Source organism: Phaethon aethereus, assembly GCF_964289735.1.
Source record: "Phaethon aethereus genome assembly, chromosome: 4".
In the NCBI taxonomy this organism is placed as follows: Eukaryota; Metazoa; Chordata; class Aves; order Phaethontiformes; family Phaethontidae; genus Phaethon; species Phaethon aethereus.
In genome coordinates, this window is record NC_138578.1 from 56,510,335 (window position 1) to 56,533,649 (window position 23,315).

The window sequence follows — 23,315 nt, forward strand, 5'->3', positions numbered from 1 at the left end:
TACAGTATTTTTAAATCTTGTTATTGATTTTTGCATTTATTTCATTATCACAGTAGTGCTGGATGTATAAACCTAGTAAGAAGCTGAGATCCTTCTATATCATTTAATGTGCATCATTGTTATTACTGTTTTATTTGCCAGCCAGGTACCACAATATTCTGGATATTACGATAGGTAGATAGCTTGTGTCTTGGGATTCTTTTCTACCACAGATAGCAAAAGAATTTTTAAAATCATGCTTATACTTTAAAATGTAATCCAGTATTAGCTTTACATTTATTGTATCTTTGATAGTAGCTTCAGAATGGCACTGGAAGGACTTACTACTTCCAGGATTTTTTGTTTAAAACTTTTATTAATTCTTGTATCTAATGAACATATCTTTCTATACATGCTAAGTGGTATGAATGGTATCATCTTAAACAATCCTAGCTGATAGTCTGCAACAGTTATGCTGCAACAAAAATTCTTTGCACAGTCAGAAAAATGATTTTGTTTTTGTTTTTTTAGGTGAATATATTGTTATGACAGTTTACTTCCACCTCAGACGGAAAATGGGTTATTTTATGATTCAGACCTATATCCCGTGCATTATGACCGTGATCCTTTCTCAAGTTTCATTTTGGATAAATAAGGAATCTGTTCCAGCTAGAACTGTGTTTGGTAATTATTTCTTTTTTTTCCTCGTACTTCCTCTTTTAACGACCTTCACTAGGATAGGCTTTTTTAGTGCATTGGGATGTACTGCCTCTGCACTAGTGCAGAAATGAGGGAATAACGTAAATTCAGAGGAATTGTTGCTGTCAGTGTGAGAAGACTGTTGTTATGTGAATCCTCGGAATCTCAAGAGAAACGTGGAATATTTAACCGCAGGTGACACGGTTGCCTGTGGCAAATGGGTGTACATCTGTGGGGATTCTGCTGGCTTGGGGGAGCAAACTGGGAAGACCTGGCCCTGAGTAATTCAGTCAAGTCCTTAGTCCACATCCAGAGCAGTTTTATCCTCCAGTGGACAGTAGTGTAATTACTTGAAGTCACACCTTCTAAAATCCTTTTAAAATAGTTGGGAGCGTGCGAGATCTGCAGATGTCTTCTTACGAGATACCTGTGTCATCAGCGGAAGGCTGCTATGAGTAAGGCTTAGATCCTGTTACTGTAATTTCATGTTTAGTGCTCTTCTCTCCTTTCTGCCATTGCCATTATGAAAATGAATTAAAAAAGCAAAATGATTGCAAGATCATCATCAAAATACAGCTTGAATGAGATGCTACAGTGAACTCTGAAAATAAAAAACAAAAAAGCTTCTGTGGAAGACAAAGCATAAGAAATTAAATGGAAATAAGATCCCTAACAAAGTAGTAGAACAAAGACATTTTAAAAAGCAGTCTTTATAGAGCAATGTCTTGAGTTTATAATGTACTGTAGTCAAAAGCAGGACTAATCAGGAAGAGAATGTTCTACAAAAAGCCTTTCTATAGATAGATAGATGCTGGCGAGAGTGATAGGAATTAATGTTTCTACGTGACTGCCCATTCAAACATGTAAGTAGAGTCTGAACACTGCTTAGTACCACAAATTAGAGATGGTTAATGATTAGTTGTAGGAAAAACAACTTGTAAACCTAATAAGAACCCTGCTAGCTCTCAACTCCGCCTTTATGTTAGGCGAACTAGTATATAACTCCACATGCCTTTGCAGTGATGTTGACTAACAGTACTTTTTTTGAAGGGAGTATTGCCATAAACTGAAAAGGTAGAATCTGTATTTACACACAAAATGTGATAATTGAAAATGTGAAAATTACAAAGCAACAGATGTAATATATGAAAACAAATAAGACATCCACTAAGTTACAGATAAGTCTCTAAAACACCTTTGAAAACAAGTGGCTTAAAGTATGGCTAAAGGTATCTTTTTAGTTTTCTGACAAATTCCAATAGGGACCTTGTTTTCTAGAGGTTTTCTTAAAAGAAGATAGAAATGTTCCAGGCAAGAGATGGGAATGAAGCCAGAATACCTGCTATGGTAGCAGCTTTCTAGAGGAACTGTCAGAAGAGGCTAACCAAAAGATCTTTCTATTGGGCACTGCATGATTAGGGAAAACTTGGCAAAGGTAGTAGAGGAAGGGTACACAAGGATCTAAGGTACATGATTTCTGCAGTCAGAGCTTCAGACACCTGAACCTGGTAGTTGTGGGAGATTGGTGTTTCTTAGAGGAAAGACAGTGGTAATTTTAAAACAAGTTTTTAACAATTTTTATATTAAAATACTCTTACTATGATTTTTATATGGTTATGTGCATTTCTTACCAGAAGCTGGCAAGTATTTAGCTCTGGACAATTAGAGTTCATGTGTATCTATAATATTTTTTACGAGAACTTAATTCCCTACCCTGTAAAGCCCTGTGGCACGTATCCAGGGGCAGTTGCAGTGGCAACTGCAAGCCTTCCAGAAGAATGATTTAATAGGGGGAAATCTGATAAAGACTGTGGCAGTAAACTATAATACTGTCATGGCCTCTCCTCTCCTCCTTGTTTTTGAGGAATGGTTGGTCATTCAAGTCACTTCACCCTGTTCTTACATCTATTAAACAAATGCCTCCAGACAGACAATTCAGACAAACTACGTGCTTGAAGTGGACAAAGGTAGAATCGGGAAGGATAAGGGACGGGTCTCTTCCAGGAAAAAAAAAAACCCTCCATAATTTTTTTTTTTCTTCAGACTTAAAGGATTTTTAGTGGTGTGTTTTTTCAACACCTTCCCACTGAAGAAGGTTTTTGATCTTGCATCTGTGTTTTTATCCCTCTGAGTTAGCTCTGAGATATTCTTTGTGCTTTTATGAACTGGCTATTACCTTTTTTCTTCAGTAGGGGAGACTGCTTTCATTGTGTCCTGCTCTCTGTATGGCAGTGCCTAGGTGAAGCTTTCTCATATTAGATTACCCAGATGGAATACCACCATTTAGGGAATAGGGGATGTGAGGATCTTGTTGGAAAACATGCTCTTAATTGTTTTGAATTCTTCTTAGCATATGCATTTCATCTTGAATTAAAATGGGCACGGTGTTCTTTTCATAAGAGTAAGGACACCTCCATTTGTAGTCAGTTGTCCTTGAGGTTATCATGGTATGAGTTAGGCAGTGTTCATTATATGCTTGGTATTTTACATTTGAATGATATGGGATATTTTGGATGAAAAAAATTAAAAACCCATACCCTGGTTTTATACAGCATGTATTTGCATTTGAAGTATTAACATGAAGTGGTCATGTTTTAGCCTCAGTGTTATGCTTGTACACTTTAATTAAAAAGTTGGTTTTTCAGAAGATGAAATTCTAATTAAGTTTCATCAGTCGACTAGTAGCAGAAGGGTTTAGAAGATAAGATGATGGTTTGCTAATGAACAGAGCTGTTAACATAACATTCTATTTTTCCTTAGTACCAAAATAATTTACCATGACTTAGTGGCACCTGGATTACAAGTGGGATCAGAGGAACAGATACAGAGTAATAGGTGGCATTCTGAACCCATTAAAGGAAAAATGATGTCTTTGTTGCAGTCTGAGGAGCACTCCGCTATTTAACAACTGAAATTATGTTCAAATGTTTAGAAAATAACTTGTAAGAAATTTTACTGGTTAACTGTTTTGTGTGCATAGCTGCTCATAGACATATGGTAGTTGCCATGACTTAAATCTAATGCATCATTCGCAAGCAGCAAAGAAGGACTCCTAAGTGATTTAAAATTCTTTGCTTGAAGCTGCTTGCCTATTCTCATGCAGACTTACTTGAATTCAGCAGTGCTTTTGCTTTGTTTCTTTGAAGGAATAACCACAGTGTTGACAATGACAACACTGAGCATCAGTGCAAGACATTCGCTGCCAAAAGTATCCTATGCTACTGCCATGGACTGGTTCATAGCGGTCTGCTTTGCTTTTGTGTTCTCTGCTCTCATTGAGTTTGCTGCTGTCAACTATTTTACTAATATTCAAATGGAAAAAGCCAAAAGGAAGACAGTAAAATCCCTCCTTGAATTTCCAGTTGCTCCAATACAAAGAGAAAGAAGTACAGAAGAGACGCTTATGGTATGTTTTCAGTTTATACAAATATTTTCCATACTTTTGTAGTATTTCTCAGTAAAAACAGGCTTTTAACTTTCTCCCAGGTTCCCTCTGAGCTAATGATGCCATGCAAGTCAGCATAATGGAAGACTAATGCTACACCATATTCAATGATAAAATCCTGTAAAACATTATTTAATTTTTAGTTGCAGTATTGGATTAACCTGGAGGAGAGGAGGAGGTTGTATCCAGCCATACCTGCAGCCTCTTCTATATTTAGTTGCGTTTTGGTGAAGGTCGGTTAGGATGGGTATCTTTAAGAAACTCTCCTTTCGCACATTGATTCTGATTGGACTGATTATACAGGACGAGATATTACAGACTATAAGGACAGCATGTTATCTTACATGGCTGAGGTCTTTAATGAATTAAAATATGCAGTTCTACCTTGGAGCATTTCCCTGGACATCACAGTCCTCCTTCTATTGCATGTATCAGCTATCTAGAGTTTTATTTCTTAATCAGTTACAATTTCAGGAATTTTTAGAGAATGCTGGATGAAACCTTTGTGTCCACCATAGATTTAATTTTTATGTAACTTACGTATCTGTGCACAAGAGCTCACCTCAACTCCTGAGCATGTTTTGGGGCTCTGTTTAACAAAACACTTTCCAGCTTTCATAGTGCTTTGATTAAGTGTGACTTCTGTGGCAGCTATCTTAGCGTGCGGACCAGTTAATAAAAGTTCAATCTCATTTCCAGTTGAGCTCACTGGTGATTCTCCTCTCCTCCCTTTTCCCATTCCCATATGCTTACTCTCTGCTGCATCGCTCCTTTTATTCATGAGACATGTAGCTAATAAAGTCATTACAGCACTTGCACTGGCCATGTTGTAGACCAGTAATTCCCAGCCATGGCTGACTCTCTTGGCAACACCACTCAAGAAGTAAGATGCTGACAGCAGCGTGGTAATTTACTCTTCCTGTCAGGCTGACTTTCTAATTTCCTTTGACTGAGCCATGATTTAAGAACCACTGTTTTAGACTAACTCTTGGTAATTTTGTCTTCTATTTTGTCTTTTCCTATCTCATTTGACTCCTTCCCTATTTATCTGCTTTTTTTGGTTTTTTTTTTTGCATTCCCACCTCTTCCATTTGATATCGCTGCTAAGCTGCTGTCCACCCACCTCCATTTTTCTTCCTTTTCTTTGCTCTCCTAGCATAGATGATTACTGTTTTCAGTCTCCTGACTGTGGTGTTTTGCTAGCTCCCATTTCTGCTTAAAAGGATAGATGTGCTCCTGAAGAGTTTACTTGTCACTCTGTTGGCTGCTAGTAAGAGAGGGAAACAAGAAAAAGTATGTTTATAGTAGTGTGTAGTTCATCTTGCACGTAGAGGTATTAGTGCTGTTGGTTTATGCTAAGCTTCTTGATTGTACAGCATGCAGTTTAGTATAGTGTCTCGGGCACGCCAGGGCACTCGCTGCTTTTGGTGATAGTCGGGTTTTACTTGGGTCGATAGGAAAATAAATGTCATAAGAACAGTTTTATCCTAAGTTTATTTGTAAGATTTGATTAAAACAAAAAGAAAAATAGTAATTTTCTCGGGTAGCAATGATGGAGGCTTAACAAAACTGTTTTGATTCATGGTCAGAATTGCTGTAAGTCAGTCTTGTATCATGCTTAGCCATTTACACACATGTTTTGGAGAAACTTCTCTTTCTCTCTTTTTTTCCTGTTCTTTCTTTTTTCTTTCATTTTTTTTTTAACGGCAGCAACAACACAACACACACAGCTTTACGCAACTCAAAAGCTAGGTAAAATGAGATGTGAACAATTATATTCCACTGCTTGCTTAATACCTCTGTGATAAACGTGGTAGTGTGCTTACAGGTTTGGGGATCTTGAAAGCACTCAAGGGAGCAATCTACTTTTTTGAAGGGTTACACGTTAATGTTATGAGTATGTCTGAGTGATAAAGTTGATTCTACCTTGAACTGTTTCTTTGTTTTGTTTTGTTTTTATGGCTTTTTCTCTAATTCTGCCTATGCTAAGACTTGAGTCTTTGCTCTTTCAGGACAGGCATAGAGGGTGAGCCCACAGGTGCTGTTACAAAGGCTTAGCTATCAAGCAGTCCTTTCTGTGACTAGAGGATGACTTCTCTTCTGGTCTCCTGCTGCGCAGAACAGAAGCTGAGATGGCTGTTCCAATTCGTTAGTGCTAATATGGCCGTTAGACTCTGCCTTCCAACCTGACATGTAATATATTACAATTTTTAGTTTTTCTTATAAAAGGCTTATTTAGAATTTTCTTATGTCTTATTATGAATCTCATTATTTTTTTCTGCACATATGCTGTCTAATCAGTGCTGATTTACCAGAGATAAGAGAATCTCAGCTTCCCTGTGAGTTTGTGGTACACAAAGAATGCAGGACAGTAGCCTGACTGTAGCATGTAATCTGTAAGCATTGTTTCTTAAACATAAAGACTACACATTTTGTCTCCATAGCTAAATGATAGCGTTTGATTTCCTAACCTAGTTGGTGTTTAAAAAAAGTCTGTACTACGTTGCCACTGTTGCGGTAGAAATTCTGTTGTTAGCGATACAATTGCCAGAGCTCCAGAAAAAAATTTATTTTAAACTTGAATTTTTTTTCAAACAGACTTTGCCTAATCTGGTAAATTTGCCAGTCTCCCAAGATTTTCACTTAGCCCAAGAAGGAAGTGTGCATATCCTGAGAGTTAGTGTGTAAATTGGAAAAGAAGATGCCTGAATACCTAAACCCTACAGCTTTTTCTAATGCATATCTCACCATTTGCAACCTGCTTTGGATCTTCTGCTGTTTGGAGGGGAAGATCCCTCTCTTATGCCTGTTAGCCCGGTACTTTTGCCTGTCTTGAAGTGGCATACCGCTGGCTGTGCTGGCTCTTCATAGTTGAGGTCCCATCTGTATAAGGTCCCCTGAAAACAAGAAAAGTGCAGAGCAATTGAGGCTGTTAAAGAAAGCAAACAAGGTGATATTATACTTTTAAATGAACGTTTCATTTATGGGCTGTTGATTCTGCATTAATCACTGGATGGTTATGTGCATTTGATTTCTGCCCTCCTTCCCCCCCCCCCCCCCCCCCCAATTATCTTAGAGGGATTCTAGGAGGGAGTGAGTTGGGCTATGACACTGGGTTCCCTATAGAACATGGGGATTTTACTGTCTGATAATACCAGAAATTAGGCATATTAATAGTAAAGTTTGGTAAAAACAAGATCAGTTGCACAGAGTTGTAAGTCATTTTTTGACGTGCATGAGTTTGCCCCATTTCTGACCATAGAATTAAAGTAGGTTTTCTATATTGAATCAATTCATATATTACTCACACTCATTAGAATTCTTGGTGGTAGGTTGTTATTTTCTTTTCAGTCAAAACCACTTTTCCAATTGCCTTAGATCAAAGGCAACTCCTGTCATTATGATCAAATGATCTGGCATGTGTTCATTCGTATTATGTATTTCTTCACCACAATCAATACATCTTTACAGTAGCAAAAGTGGACTGTATGCTTTTCTCAGTTACTCTCTTTTGTGATTATATTTACTTTTTGGAGACACATGATGGGTGTGACTGATCAATATATTGATTACAGTAAGCATTAAATGAATTTCAGCAGCTGGCTAAGTAATCTGAACTGTGTTAATTCCAACAAAAAATCCTGGTGTCAAGCTAATTTACTGGGCTGGGGGAAGCAGGAGTGAGCATGCAGTGCCTGCAAACGCAATGTGTGCTTCTCTATCACTTGATTTGGTTTTAGCCATGGTATTATTCAACCTCTTTTTACCTTCCTCCCCCTCCCTGCCTCATTTCAACTCTTTCTTCTTGTTGCCTATAACTTTCTGATACAAACTTAATGTGTTTCCATAAGGAGTGCAGTTCTGCAGTAGACATCCTACGAGTAGGACCTGAGCTTGTCTGAGATCTGTCTTGAGTTCTCAGGGGACTTGGACAGCCTTATTCATCCCTCCTGTCAGCCACAAGAAGATAGCACTGGATTCTGTCTAAGCCAAGGCAGATGACTTGCATAATGGTCTCCTGTGATATCCTTATCTTGGGAGCAAGTTAAAATGCTTTCACATTAGAAGGAATGAACCTGTCCCTAAATGTTCTGAACTCCTTTCTTTAGTAAAAGCAGAAGTGTTGTTGCAAGTCAGTGTGTGATGGTAATGAATGATTTATAGTTTGTTATTGGACTCCTGAGTCTATTTCTATGCTTCTGCACTATTTCCTTTTCACTATATTCCTATGAAGTTTATTTTTAAAGACCTACACAATTTTGGAGATTAAGGATGCTACTGAAAAATAGTCTTCAAAAAACAGGTTCCTGAACACTCTTAACATGAGCTTCAACCTCAGCAGTTTGTTAAAATAGTGTGAAAGTTGGAAAAAACAGGTCAGACTCAACTGAACCTTTTGAATGGCATAATTTCTTCAAACTTATAACAAATAGATGGTAACTCTCAAACTTTCTTCCTCTTTTCTGAAGCCAGTTAACTGTGACATTGTCTTTAGTAAGCCCTGTAGCATCTAATGGAGGAACTCAAAGGTCAAACTCTTCAGTGCAGTGTAGGTGCACGCTCCTTTCCTTACCAGGAGCATCCATGCTGGGCTGATATGTGACTGGCATGTACCTGACAAGTTTACAAGCAACATTGTCATGTGGCAACCTGCATGCGTACATATGTGATTAAGATGTGTTTTCTGTGGTGCCTTTAGTCATATGATGGACACAGCTCAAGTTACATGATGGAGGGGTAAGGGGAGGGGCAGAGACCCTTTGGCAGCATTTGGTGAACAAATATCTGGAGCAGTTAGTCTCTGTGCCCAACTCTGTGCCCTGTCTTGTGACTTCCAGAGCAAGGACTGGGCCAGATGAATTGCTCTGATGGGCTGTGTCAATCCAGAGGCCATAGGCTGGATGCTTCTTTTTTTAGTGTGTGTGTGTGTGTGCCATTTTTTTTGTTCTTAATCCTTGAAGTTGATTAATGCTGAAATGTGTCTAAGGCCTGGACTGTAAGTGAAAGTGGAAATTTTAGCCTTTGAACCAAAACTTCTTTTTGAATATGTAGGCATATTCTGTAATGGAGAGGTCCATAACATGTACCATATCTAGAGTAGTACCACTTAATTTCTTTCCTTCTTCCTTGGACCAGTAGAATAATAGCTTCCCCTGTCCCAGCAAACAGAGAAGTGGAGCTAAACCCACTTCCCTCATATGTGGAGGGAGTTACCTGAAGAGCGGCTAGATCTTAATGGCAGTATTTGGACCACGAGGTGACGTTCTGTTTACTGAACTACTTACGTGGATGTGTAGCCTACCTCCTCTGTGTGACCTGAATAGTCCTGCAGTTGGAACAGCATTACAGTTTTTAAATATAATAACGATTTTTTGCCGCTTCACTGCTTCTCAACTGCTTAGGATATTATGGTTCAGGGTTTTTTTAGGGCAGTGGCATTTAAAACTCAGATCCTAATGACGGACTTCAAACTCAAATATGTAGAGTTCATGCAAATATAAGGACAGGACCATACAAAGGGAGGCTGCTGTGCCATGTGAATAATTTCTTTGACATGTCAACAATTTTCTGTCACTGTAGTTTCATCAGTCAATATTTTTGCTGTTGATGATTTACAGTCATAATATGCTAGCAACATGTTCAAGTAGGATGAGAGTGGATGCAGGTCATGAACAACTGGCACGTTTTGTACCGAACGCTATTTGAAAGATAGGAGAGGATGACTACCTGGGGTAAGGCTGCAGTGGTTTAGTGGGAACTTTGAATGCCTGGATACCTGAAGATAAAAAAGATCCAAAATAGTTCTTCAAATATTTTATTAGCTGTGATGCTCAGGTACAATGTTCCCCCCCCCCTTTTTTTTTTTAATTGCTTGCTTGGTTTTGTTTGGGATTTTTTGTTGTTGTTTTTCTTTGTGGTTTTTTTTCACTTGGTTTGCTAGACTTACATAGTCCTACCAAGCAACTGGCACTACTCACAACGTATAAAGCTAAGTATGTGCTCAAACAATCAGATTGGGGCATAAATGTGGGGGGTACAATTTAAAATAGTTCTCTTAATATTTCAAATAGTATGTCTTTCTAAATAGCACAAAGTGTTACGTTAAGAATTTTGGTCTCTTTCCAAGAATATAATATTGCTTTACCTTTTAACATGGTTGAGTTGTGGAATAAATTTGCACTGGAAATAGAAACATTTGTCTACTGCAAAATGAGCAGAGTAATTACTGGAAGTATGCAGTGTAATATTAGGTTTGAGGCTAGATTCTGATCCAACTTAACTGTGATGTAAACTGCATTGAATGCCAGAATTCAGTTACAATTAAGGTAAAAAATGTCTGGGTGTTGATAAAACAAACAAAACTGTTGGAATTCGAAGTTGGGGGATGAGTTGTTTTCTTACTGATAGTGGAAATGTTTTTTGTTTGTTTTTTTGTTTGTGCTTGTTTTTTGTTGATATGCACAAAAAAGCAGGAGTTTAATTTCAACACTTGACTTAATAACTAAACAAGTAATCCTGCCAGAGTGCTGTCTCCTCCAAGCCTTGCTAGGAAATGCAGTAATTGCTCACTGTTCAATTTTCTATGAGTATTACAATGAACTACCACAATAGTGGGCAAGGGAATATGAGGGATATGCTCTGCTGTTTTTCATCTGATGCTCAAATACCTGACAGTGTTTACTGTAGTTACTGGAAGACTTAATTTAAATGGTATTAGGATAAGGCTTTTATTTTGGAAATCTACTGCTGGTCTACTGAAAAGAGACAATCCTTATGGTTTTGTCATTAGAATAAGTAATATAATCCTGTTTACCGTGAAAATAACTTTTATTACTAATGTCAGTTGCAGATGTTAGGCAAGGTCTTGTATTGATCTAATTGCAATTTCCTCCTTTTTTTTCCTTTTCTTTTTTTTTTTCTTTTTTTGTATAGGCAAACATTCAGTATTCAAAAAAAAATGTAGCGTTTTGGAAATGCTAAGTCAGAATAAACCTGTATGGTGACGGGGGTAAGATTTTCAGATTGGTCAGCATCCCTTATAATGCAAATTGTCAGGGAGTTTGTAGTTTTCCTTATGATGATGAGTAAAAAATGATGCCTTTGAACACAAGACTCTCCATATTTTCTGCTTAAACCTTCTTCTGTATTTATATTTAAATTTCCGTTTTGTTTCCCCTCTGCAAAGAGTTTTCAATACTAGTGAGCCCAATGACACCAAATTGCAATTGAGTTTCACAGCTGTGTGTGAGATTTCTAGCTGACTTCATTTTTACACTGGGAAAATTGGAGTCAGAAGAAATAAACGTCTAGAGGTTTGGGAAAATCTATGAGGCAATGAGTGTTCAAGGCATTTTCAGCAAACTGCTGAAGCAAATTTAACTACAGCTTTAAGGTCACCGAAAATTGAAAGATACAGAAAATAATGAAGATCTTTGGTCCCTATTCAGCTGTTCTTTTCCTTTCATAAATGTTATACAGAGCACCTCCACAGCTGGTGAGCACACAACCTATCCTAACAGATTTATTTCCTCCCCTCCCCATAGTTATGTTTTCAGTTCTTTCATTTTTGTCATGTTATAAATGAAATCTTTAAGAATTGTGCACACCAGTGCTTAAGAACCATATACTTACATATAGATACATACGTACAGGTACCATACAGGTGGATGGTTTATATGGCATAAATTTAGCATCCATTTTTGGGGAAAAAAAACCCCAAACGGAACACCAAAACAACAAAACCTTCTAATTTATGTCTCCACAACCTTGAATTCACTTTTCTTCCACATCATGCACTTCTAGGCATGTGTAATGGTGGAATATAAGATGAAGTGCTGTTCTTACCTCTCCTCCCCTCCCATCATACGGTTCAGATCGCAAAATGAGCAGCATGGATGGTGGGCTGGCTCTTAGAGCTTATCTCCCCTCACTTTTTCTCCCCAGATAATCTGAATTGCTCTTAGCACTTCTAAACCTATGCACTAGAATTCATTGTATTTTGTGGCAGGTGGAGCTTTTACTTGGTCATATTCCAGGGCTCTGTAAGTCAAAACAAAATCTCTAGTACTATTCCAGTAAAATTTTGATTGACTGGCTCTACAACATGATAGTAAAACATGGTAGATTTCTCCTCCAAGTTGTGCATTTGCTAGCAGCACGGCAATATGGTGACTCAGTGGGATTTGGGACAAGCAGCATTATTTACACTGATGACAACATGCTACTTCCCTGGTAAATGTCAAATGGTGTGAATTTGGCAGGCTATGTAATGTCCTCCCAGAAGAACAGACTGTTTTCTTAGGAAGGAATGGTAAGGATAAAAAACCACTACGGCAGCGTTTAATAGGAAAATATTACTAAATTACCACACAAACAGTTTTGATGTTGCATCTAAACAGTAAGCGATGCCAGACTTTTCGTTGCTTTAAGCCTTCCAATTTTTACATTAGTTTTTTTATTTGAATTAATTCCCAATTTGGGAAACCTATGCTTTCATATAGCACAACACTGACCTTCCTACATATTAATTTACCTGCATCTCATTGAAGGTTTAATAGTGATGTCATGGAAGGGTCTAATCTTAGTCTTGCAAAATTAACAGTGAGGCATAATGATGTTTATTTACTGCCCACTTTTCATTTCATTATAGTAACACATCTTTGTTATATGATTGATTGTTCTAATAAACAATCAGAGTTCTTCTGTGTAATTTTAAAACTGTTCTGATTGTGGTACCCTTTTCAGGGTATTTTTGTGTATGGTTGGTTGGTTGGTTAGTTTTTGTTGTTTTTTGTTTTCTTTTTTTTTGTTTGTTTTTACTTAGGGAGATTAAGTATCCAAAATGGTGCTTAGGCACCTAAAAGGCTTAATTACTAAATTTCCCTGGGTAGGCATGTACAGAACTGATTTGCTGCTTGCAAAGTGTTTGTCATGCACCTTCGGTGGAAAAATACCTGCTCCGTTTCATCTGAATGGCCAGCATGGCTATTAGATACAGCTTCGCACAAACCCCATGTGGGATGGGAGTCTGAGCAGGCTTGAGTCCTGCCCCTTCTGTCTTGGAGAAGTGTACTAGTAACCAGGCTGCTAGGTAGTCCGCAGGGTGTTAAGTTCCTACTGAAGCTGCTCTTGTTATGTTATGTGATTTCTATGGGTCCAGGGGGAAGGAGAGGAATTGATTCTGGAGACAGCTTGTCTGGGCATGCGCTGCAATGGGAGGGTGAGATTAAAGTGTGCAGAATGCAACATCTATAACAAAGGATGAGGACCACTTGTCTTAGAATATTCCAGTGGCCTGGTGGGAAAGCGCTTTAGATGTGGGAAGCCTATGTTGATATCCCTGCTACAGTCAGGGCAGATTGAGAAGAGGTCTCCTATCACCAAACCTATGTTCCCATCTTCGTTGCTGGGTTATTGTAGAGGAGGACGGAGTCTTTTTGTTTGTGTCTTTTCAGTGTGACTTTGCCCTCTAGCTTCAGGAAAGAGCTCAGAGCTGTGAGCGCTGGGTACAGTTGGATGGGTGCTTCTGTAAAGGCATGTAATCTAAAGGCTCTGATCCTACCCAGGGCATTCCTTTCCAGCTTTGACAGCTGCTTGCTGGGTGTCAAAGCGTTAGCTTTCTCCCGCTAGGACTGGTACCTGATGGTAGTGTTGTGACTTGTAAATTCTGATGTGAATTTATCCTTGAGAAAGTAGAAGCTACTGCTTTTAGGTATTGTACTGCCTCTGTCCCAGAGAGAGATACCACTTTAGTGAAATCCTGTGTGAAAGATCTGCTAAGGATCTAGAAAATGCATTGACCTGCAGCAATGAATTCGTTGTTTAAGTAAACAAATGGTGCAAAAGCAGCCCTGGGACCATGCACAACGTTGCTGTGAAGGTCTGTTGTAGGATGAGGCTGATACAGGTCTTCTGAAGTGTCCATGTATCCAACTCCAGGACTGCTGAACTATTTTCCAAAGAGTGCTGAGGCAGATTAGAAGAATAGCTCTGAATTATATTGCAAATGCATGGCTCTAGTTTTGAAGTGTACCTGTTCATCAGCAGTTGATGATGGCTATGCTTCCTAGCGACCAGAGGACCTATGAAGTGGTGAGTACTTCAGATTCTCTGTTAGCTCAGGCAGTAGGTACTGCTTTCTTTGGATTCAAATCCCAACAGAATGGATCCATCATACAAGCTATGAAGCTGCTACATAGAGCATTTAACAGGCTATAGGAAGATGCTCTTGAGTTGTGTGAAGGAGCTAACTGTACACACTTGTGTTCCTGTACCAACGCAAGGATTTCTCATGGCTTGCAGTGCTTATGTTTTTAAATACAGTCCTAAGGATAAAGTTGCCTAATGGCCTGATAATCACTATTATCAATGCTGCACGCTCCCCAAGACCTGGCACGTGACTTTTAAATCATGTCCTTGTTTGTTTTACAGATTCTAAGTTGGCCTTATCATAAGGAATATGCACTGTGGTTGTTACGAGCTCTCTTTGTTCTGTAACAAGCTGAAGTTTGTCAGTTCAGTATTGTATATTGCTGTGCTGATGATCCCCTTCCTATGAATCTCAGCTCAGCTGCTGCATGCTTCTTCAGTTCATGCTAAATTTGCAATCTTGACTTTATTGAAGTGCAAAATTGGCTTGCTTGTCAAAACCTGGTAATACATACAAAACAATCCAGTACTTTATTTTTTTGGCTCAAGTCAAGGATTATGTAGGCTTAGAGAAAGTTTCAGAACTTCCACATTATGTGAACAGCTGTTTATAGTGTGCAAACCTTGTTAAATATTGAAGAGTTTAGATTGACTCATATTTATGCATCATCTTGGTGCGGTAGTAAACAGCAGTATCCATCAAAGTGGAGCCTAAATGGAAAAGTAGATGATCTATGAATTGATTTTGGGCGATAGATTTGTTGTAGGGTTTTTTTTGTTCCATACATTCTGTCATAGAAGCTCACCATCAAACTTGCTCCACAAATCTGCCACAGTATTTAACAATAAATTGGATAGATTTATCCTGAAGTATGCTAACAGCATCGTTCATTGTATTACTCACGGTCAATTGCATGTGAATCCACTTGTCAAGGGAGGGATACAGCATTAATTACCACATTTTACACACGCCAGCAAAGAGGTTGGTTTAGTTATCCTGTCTTCATGCCAAGTAAAATGGACTTTCTGCTCTGGGATTAGCAAAAGGGCATCTTCCATCAGGACTTTTTACATAGGAAGAATTTGAATACTGAACGTATCTTTCCCCACTTCAGTTCATTTAAAGATAAAACCCATGCAACATAGCATATGATGATTAGAATTAAAGCAAGATGTCTATGCTTTTTAATACAGTAAATATCTCAAAAACTTTTTTGCATACTGCATGCTGTTTTTTTGATCATGATAAAACAGTTTCCATCTTCTCAAATAAATTTAACTTAGCAAGTCATTAACTACAAGGGACACAGCTATCCTGTATGGAATAGAGGGTTTAGATTATTTTATTGCAGATCTGCTGCCTTTTTAATGCGTTGAATACCAAATTTGGTGTAAGTCCATCATGACCACACATAAATTAGAATATGTGCCTAATTTTAATATAAATTCTAATATAGTTAGGATTATTTTTCAGGGTGGGCAGAACAACCAAACCCCAAATCTAAAACAGTTCTTAGCTGAAATGCTAGGAATTACCAGTCACTTCTGTGACGTTTGCATTGATACCTCAGAAGGCTACATCTTTGCAAAGATCTGCCATGCTCCGCTCTGAGCTGTAAATTGTCTGATTGCATCTCTTGGTTGTAAACTGCAGTGATGTTTTTGCTTGTTTCTTTAGTTTTAGTACACAAATTCCCCAAAGAACTTGGATGTTGTAGCACATCATCCACAGACCTGGTGGGATCTCAGTCCTACATACATACTTGGTGCCTGAGGAGACCCAGCTCCTGCTGATACCTCAAATCCAGACTGCTGAATCCCAGCCAGATGGAACACCATGGGAGAGATCTTGGGATGTGTGAGCTTAGCTTTCAGGAGCTGCTGTTTACAGACAACCTGCTCCAGTTGCTTTCAACAAATAGGGAAGCAGAGGGGTGTCCCGTGGTTAATAACTGGAACACTTCTGCAGGAAATGGGAGATGTGAACAGATTCAATTATTTCCTGTCCTGAATTTGAACCTCCTGTGTATCCCGTGGCCCCCACACTTCTCAGTAAAGTATGCTACTGCATTGGATGGAGTTCTCTAAATCTCTTGTATTGAGCCTTTTTTTTTTTTTTTTTTTAATTTGTATGGACTAAAGAAATATTCATTTGGACAGAAAGAAGGAGTGATTATCAATCTCTTCTGAAAAAGACTGGAGTCTCTATTTCCCTATGTTTTGTCAATTCCTTGGCTTTGTTAGTGCAGTCACCAATCTACCTCTGGCATGTTGTACCTTTTAGTGTCCCTAAATCAAAGTCTCAGTGATAAATGTTTGAAGTCCCATACAGGCTGAAACGTAGCTTTCTCTGTTGCCAGTCTTGTGTGTTAAACATTAAATAGGAGATCGGTGCTGTAGATTCTTGTCATTAACATATCTCAGCCAACCACAGAGCTTCCAATGAAGATGTCCTACAATCATAACAAAATATCTATTCACAGAATCACTAAGGTTGGAAAGGACCTTCAAGATCATCAAGTCCAACCATTAATCCAGCACCACCGTGTCCCCTAAACCATGTCCCGAAGCACCACATCCACACGTTTTTTGAACACTTCCAGAGATGGTGTCTCCACCACCTCCCTGGGCAGCTTGTTCCAGTGCTTGACCACCCTCTCGGTGAAGAAATTTTTTCCTAATATCCAGTCTAAACCTCCCCTGGCGCATCTTGAGGCCTTCTTCTCTCATTCTATCACTAGTCAGTTGGGAGAAGAGACCAACACCCACGTCACCACAACCCCCTTTCAGGTAGTTGTAGAGAGCGATAAGGTCTTAGATTTTATGGTCAGAGCTCTTGAGGACTTTGTCTATGCATGGACAAGAATTGTGATGTCAGATTGCCCAAGATTTTGAAACCCTTATCCGTAATGTTTTCCTGCCAGTTAAGATTCAGGTGCTTAATTCTCCTGGCAGGATCAATAGCAAGAAGGTTTCCTCTTGAAGGAGAATACAGCAAAGCAAAGTACTTACAGCATGTGGTTTGGTGGTGGTTGTGAAGTGTGGAGTTAGTTGGACCAAATCAGAATGATAGGCTATTCCAAAGGAAGGTTGAGGTGTAGTTTACATAAGGTGTAATTTACATAAGCAGTAAGTTGGCCTGTTTCGAGAAAGGTAATCTTTATCAAACGTACTAAGACTGGTGTTGCATGCTGCAATACGCTACATTTTATGGTAGCTTCCAGGCTCCCATTTTGCATTCCTGAGCTACACCGCTTTAAATGTCTCACAAAAATCTCACTGAAACGTCTCCAGCAAACAGATCCTTTCTCAATCTAGAGTGAGAATGTAAAAAATGTGGACTCGGTATTTCCTGTGGAGCCCCATCTGGAGTAGCACAGTAGCTCTCTGTTGGCTAAGGATAATTGAGTGGTTTCCTGACTTGTGCTTGGAAAGGAATCTTTACTTGGATAATCCGTTCATTTCTTGGGTTGCATTTAATTTGGCTTCCATTTGATTTTCATGTTTTATTTCTTGTTTTCATGCCTTCAAAATAAAATCTACCAAAAGGCAGTACGTTTGTGGTTCTTGCTGTTTTTAAAAAGACTTAAGTATAATAATTTTGGGAGGCAGCAAGTGCTTGATGTATGTATATCATTTCGTTGGTCAGATTGTCATTATCACAATATCCTTTTACTAGGGATACGCACCATAGCTGAAATGTCTGTGGAGTGTTTTGCTTAGTATGAAGCGAATGTTGCATTTTACTATGTTTTGCAATGTAGTAGTTAACCTGACTTCTGCTGATGTCAACAGAATTTGGTTCATTAAGGCTTCGCCATGGGATCTACCTTGTTTAACATTTTTATTAATGACCTTGGCACAAGGTAGTAGTAGACTAATGAAATCTTCAGATGGCATGGCGTTGGGAGATGGTATTGGTACAGAGGAAGAATAGACTAATGTAGGAAGAAATCAATGATCTCGATAACATTTAATAAAAGAGTATATAGGGTCATATGTATACAACCAATAACAAGAATTTTTACTTGAAACTTTTCAACTGGAGAAACCAAAAGGGAGAGACACCTGAATGCTTTGGAGGAGGAGAACGAGCTATTGCCATGACATAGTCTTGAGTAAGGCAACAGTAAGAAAAGGATGTATGGGATGAGGTGGTGGGCAATGTGCTGGTGAGGCCACCCTGAGAATGAGTGTGCCTTCTGCTCAGCTTTGACAAGGCATGGAGCTGAGTGCTCACCACTCATTGTGTGAGTGATACAGCTGTCCTCTTAAAAAAGGGAGCAGTGAGGCAGGCTGCCTGCCTCTTGTCTTGCTGCTGCACACTGATTCTGCAAAACCTACTGGGGACAGGAGGAGCTGGAGCATGGAGGAGGAGCTGGACAGGGCTTCCAGGTGTGTAAGGTATCCAGAATATCTCCAATATTTAAGTTGCTGTCAGCACTGCTAGAGTGTTAACAGTTAATAGGCTACTCCAGCAGCAGCCAAAGACCCTGCCTTTCCATGTGTAATGTAGCATCTCCGTGGAATGTGCTTGTTTCAGTATGTTTCAAGGACAAGGTTCAATTCAAGAACACAAATCCAAACTGTTGCAATGACATTATGCAAGAACAGCTGGTTTTCAGTGATATGTTGTCTGTGGAGCAAGTTAGGAATAACCTTTTTTAATTTCCATGCTCTGAACACTTGGAAGGTGTTTTCCAGAGAATTAACAAAAAATGTACCTATATTTTTGGGGCTTGTTATGCAGTGCTATGTTGTGACCTTATCGCTCTCGACAGCTACTTGAAAGGGGGTTGTGGTGAGGTGGGTGTTGGTCTCTTCTCCCAAGTACCTAGTGATAGGATGAGAGGAAATGGCCTGAAGTTGCGCCAGAGGAGGTTTAGATTGGATATTAGGAAAAATTTCTTCACCAAGTAAGTAGTCAACCATTGGAAGAGGCTGCCCAGGGAGGTGGTGGAGTCACCATCACTGAAAGCGTTCAAAAAACGTGTAGACGTGGCACTTCAGGATATGGTTAGGTGGGCTTGGTGGTGTTGGGTTGATGGTTGGAATTGATCTTATCGATATTTTCCAACCTTAATGATTCTATGATATCTTACAGTGTTATCTATTTGGGCTTTATGTGTACATTGTAATACTTATGAGGAAACTGGGTTTCTCTCTAAACTTAAGGTTCCTGAAGTATTGGAAGTTTTGTGTATCAGTGGCAAGAAAGAGAATGCCCAGTAAACTTTTAAACAGTTACATGTTTTGACCATTTGAAATAGTATAGATAAGGCTATTCTAAAATAATCACTGTAAATGGAACATGAGTAGTGGATTAAATAGCAACAGGTCTTATTTGGTAACTTAGATGACATTTGAAGTGGGAGGAAGAGGAGGTATTATGCAAACATGTTGATGGAAACAAGTTTCCACAAAAGAAATGGAGACGACTGGAATGTGAGAAGAAGCCTGGCTGGTACCTGACCATCTTGTCAGTGTCTGTGGTTGATGATGCACAGAAGGGAAGGATACTGAGGTTGCTGTTGAAAACAGGTGATGGTACAAGTGAGTAGGAGAGTTAAATGGTGCCTGTGTGAATAGCACTTAATTCTCTCCTCTACTCTAGGGACCATTCTTTTATGTACTTGGAGTGATTGGAGATGTGGTATTTCTATTCTTCAGCAGCACCACCTCTAAGCTACCGGTCTAATGTAGGCAGAGAGCAGGAGGGAAGTGAGACACATTTTATTCTAGTTCCAGTGCTGATCTACTTTGCAACCCTTGTCCCAGCCCATAGTTTTTTGCTCCTCAGCAAAAATCATAAAGCTTGAGGGCTTTGTGATGGGAGAATCTTACTTAAGCAAAGCAAGGTTGTCCAAGGATCTGCACGTAGAAGGTAAAAGTCATGTCCTCTGAATGACTCTAGTGACAGCTTCTCCATAGCACAGAGCTATTGTTTTGGACAGTGAACGTCAATGACTTGCATCTGCTTAGCTTTGCAAGCCTTCAAATGACATACCTCTGTCAGGTGTTACCAAGTCTCTAATAAATGAACTCCTGTCCTGATTGCTAAATTGAAATTATAAAATACAAGCTTGAAAGCTGCTTTAGTATTCCTGGGTCTTGAACAACCCTAGTGTGAAAGTATCCAAATTGCACACTTGTGTGTACTTCTGTACTTCCCAAAGAGTGACTCGGACCTCTCTTTCAAACAGTGCAATTAGTGTTTCTTTCAGGAAATACCTGTTTTCTCTGGTATTTATTCCAGTCCTCTGCTTCTTTGGATTGCAGATGCATAAAAATAAATAAAAGGGATTGACACACTTCTATGCAGGAGGGAAAACTGTGAAACCTAAGAGGGATTCTTTAATATATCAACTGTGAACTGGCAAATACATCAGCCACGAACTGGCATATATCTGTGACAACTTCAGATAAATCCAGGCCAGCAGTATTTGCCAGTGACTGATTTATACTGCAATTAACAGGATTTGGGACCAGCATTCTGGCCATGGTGGGAGTCACTGGAGATGTCAAGTGATTTGATTTCTTTAAAATTGTTTTTTTCAGCTTTTTTTTCAGCTCCCATTTCTGTTTCCTTGAGCAAAACAGCTAAACACAACTGATACAGCAGACAGACATGGTTGTCACTCTTCTCACTGCTCAATGTATTAGTACCTTGAATAACATCCGAGTTATTCTCTGCTACTGCTCTGGCACTTAGCTGGAGAGAATTGCTGTGGGATGAAGAGGGAAGAGAGATTGCTGCCCACTTTCTCTCCCTTTTCCTTGTGCTGTGAGCTTTGGCAGGGTGCTTTGGTGGGGGGAAGGGGAGCCAAAGACACAGCAGCTGCGGTGCAGGGCAATGCTTAGGAACAGCATCATCAGAGAGATGCAAAACGTGTGAGGTTTTTTTGATAAATGTGGTGGGTTGACACTGGCTGGATGCCAGGTGCCCACCAAAGCCGCTCTGTCGCTCCCCATCCTCAACCGGACAGGGGGAGAAAAATGTAATGGAAGGCTCATGGGTCGAGGTAAGGACGGAAGGGACATCCCTCACCAATCACTGTCATGGGCAAAGCAGGTGCGACTTGGGGAAATTAGTTTAATTTATTACCAATCAAATCAGTGTAGGATAATGAGAAAATAAAACCAAATCATAAAAACACCTTCCCCCCCCACCCCTCCCTTCTTCCTGGGCTCAACTTCCTTATCTGTGTTTCAGTTTCTCATCTAGCCTAATAAGTACTATTTGGCTTAAGTATATCTTTCAGAAGGACATCCAGACTTGCCTGAAGACATCAAGTGATGGAGAATTCACCAATTTTCTTAGTTAATTAATGGAAAGGAGTAGTTGATGAAAGCCTGATTTATTCACTGGTTCAATTGCAGCTGGAGAATTTATTGCATGTGGTTGATGTGAAAAAGCACTGCCTTTATTTCTGAAAGAGCAGCAATGTGGTAACTTTGGTAAATACATGCATTTTAAAAGCATCTACTCTAGAAGACAGACTAATATATGGTAGTTACGTTTCTTGAAATGCAAAGCAGAAGTAAACCATCTTGGCTGGTAAGTTGCACCTAGAATGTTTTTATATCATCAAAGAAATAGATGAACATCAGAGAATTTTGTTTTGAGCATGAGCCTGGGAAAAAAACCCCAACTCTAACCTAAGAAGCCTTTAGTTTCATGGTATTAAATTTACATAGGTACCACATCACATGGAGTGTGATGCATCAGATGTGTTCACCCTGGTATTCCAGCCACAGGTAAACGAACTCTTTGTTTATCACTTTATATGCTACTAAATCTATTTTCATGAGCATGCGGTATCTTTGTGCTTCAGGATCAAGCTACTGGTTAATTTGTGAGTAGTATTCTGATAGTCCTGGTTATAAAGTTTCCATTGCTTCTGTTTAAGTGTTTATTTTAAGAATGATTAGTTTTTGGTGTTTTTTTTTGTAACTTTGCAGAGTACAGATGCTAATTCAAATGTGAGGAAAAGAACGAATGCCACAGTACAGTCCGAAGCTGATGGTGGGAGCCGAATTGACACAAGGCACAGCTCCATCCAGCCTCCCTCTGTAGCTCAGGGGTCTTCTGACAGTACACCCCACTCCCTTTCTGCATCAAGTCCCAACCCTTTCACACGCATCAATGCATCAGAGACATTATCTTCTGCAAGAGCTACCCCTCCAGCTCCTCCTTCTACCCCAATTTTAACTGGATTTGTATCCCAGCATGCCACAGCTGGATCCCCTTCCATTCAGCATTTGCTTGGATCTAGACTGGAGCAGATTCAGACCACCACATCTAATACATTAGGAGCATCTGCAAAGCCATCTGCTGTCACACCACCTGCTCCCCCCGCCTCACACTCTGGCACGAGTAAGATAGACAAATATGCACGCATTTTATTTCCTGTTACCTTCGGAGCATTTAACATGGTCTACTGGGTGGTGTATCTATCCAAGGATACCATGGAAAAATCGGAAAGTCTAATGTAGTTTTGCTGCTATGTAGTAGTTCCTAAATTATATTCACATTTGATGCAGAGTTTCTTCTTTTGAAACTATTTAAAAAGGTCAATAATTCTTATTTATAAAAGCTGTGTGCTACTCTCCCATTGTAAAGGCTGGAGTTACTGGGGATAATTAGTTAACTCCTACCAGAGTAACAGGTAACAGATTTGTCTTCCTCCCTTCAGCTAGCAGTGAACCATCATTCTCTTCAGACAGACTACTCTGGCTGCAGAGGACTTGCCTTTGGGAGGAACATGCACCCAAAACAAATCAAAGGCAGAAGCGCACAGCTGTGCGGTGGAATGTATCTTGACTGCTAGGAATATGCGTGTTGATTATTACGAATCCCTGAGGCACCCGGCATTGCTGTCTGGGCACGGCGTTGCATTCTCTGAGTGCAAGGCCCATGTCCTGAATATTTTGACAGTGCTTGCTGGGAAAGGACTTTCCCTGCTATATTAAAATTGGCAAAATAGGAGGAAAAAAATGAACAGTGGAAAAAAGAAAAGAGAGTCCAGCCTGGGAGAGTGCA

The 23,315-nt window shown here is 39.4% G+C and overlaps 1 protein-coding gene across 1 annotated transcript in view; it reads left to right on the top strand.

The window, feature by feature from the left end:
• GABRA4 (gamma-aminobutyric acid type A receptor subunit alpha4) overlaps positions 1–22,768 on the top strand; it is a gene marked incomplete at both ends in the record, with an annotated part of 39,416 nt that extends 16,648 nt beyond the window's left edge. Inside the window, 3 exons of the mRNA XM_081999464.1 lie at positions 511–663; positions 3,825–4,084; positions 22,235–22,768. Of these exons, the coding sequence (XP_081855590.1) occupies positions 511–663; positions 3,825–4,084; positions 22,235–22,768 (947 nt within the window). The remainder of the gene's footprint in view (positions 1–510; positions 664–3,824; positions 4,085–22,234) is intronic.
• Between the last annotated feature and the right edge of the window lie 547 nt (positions 22,769–23,315).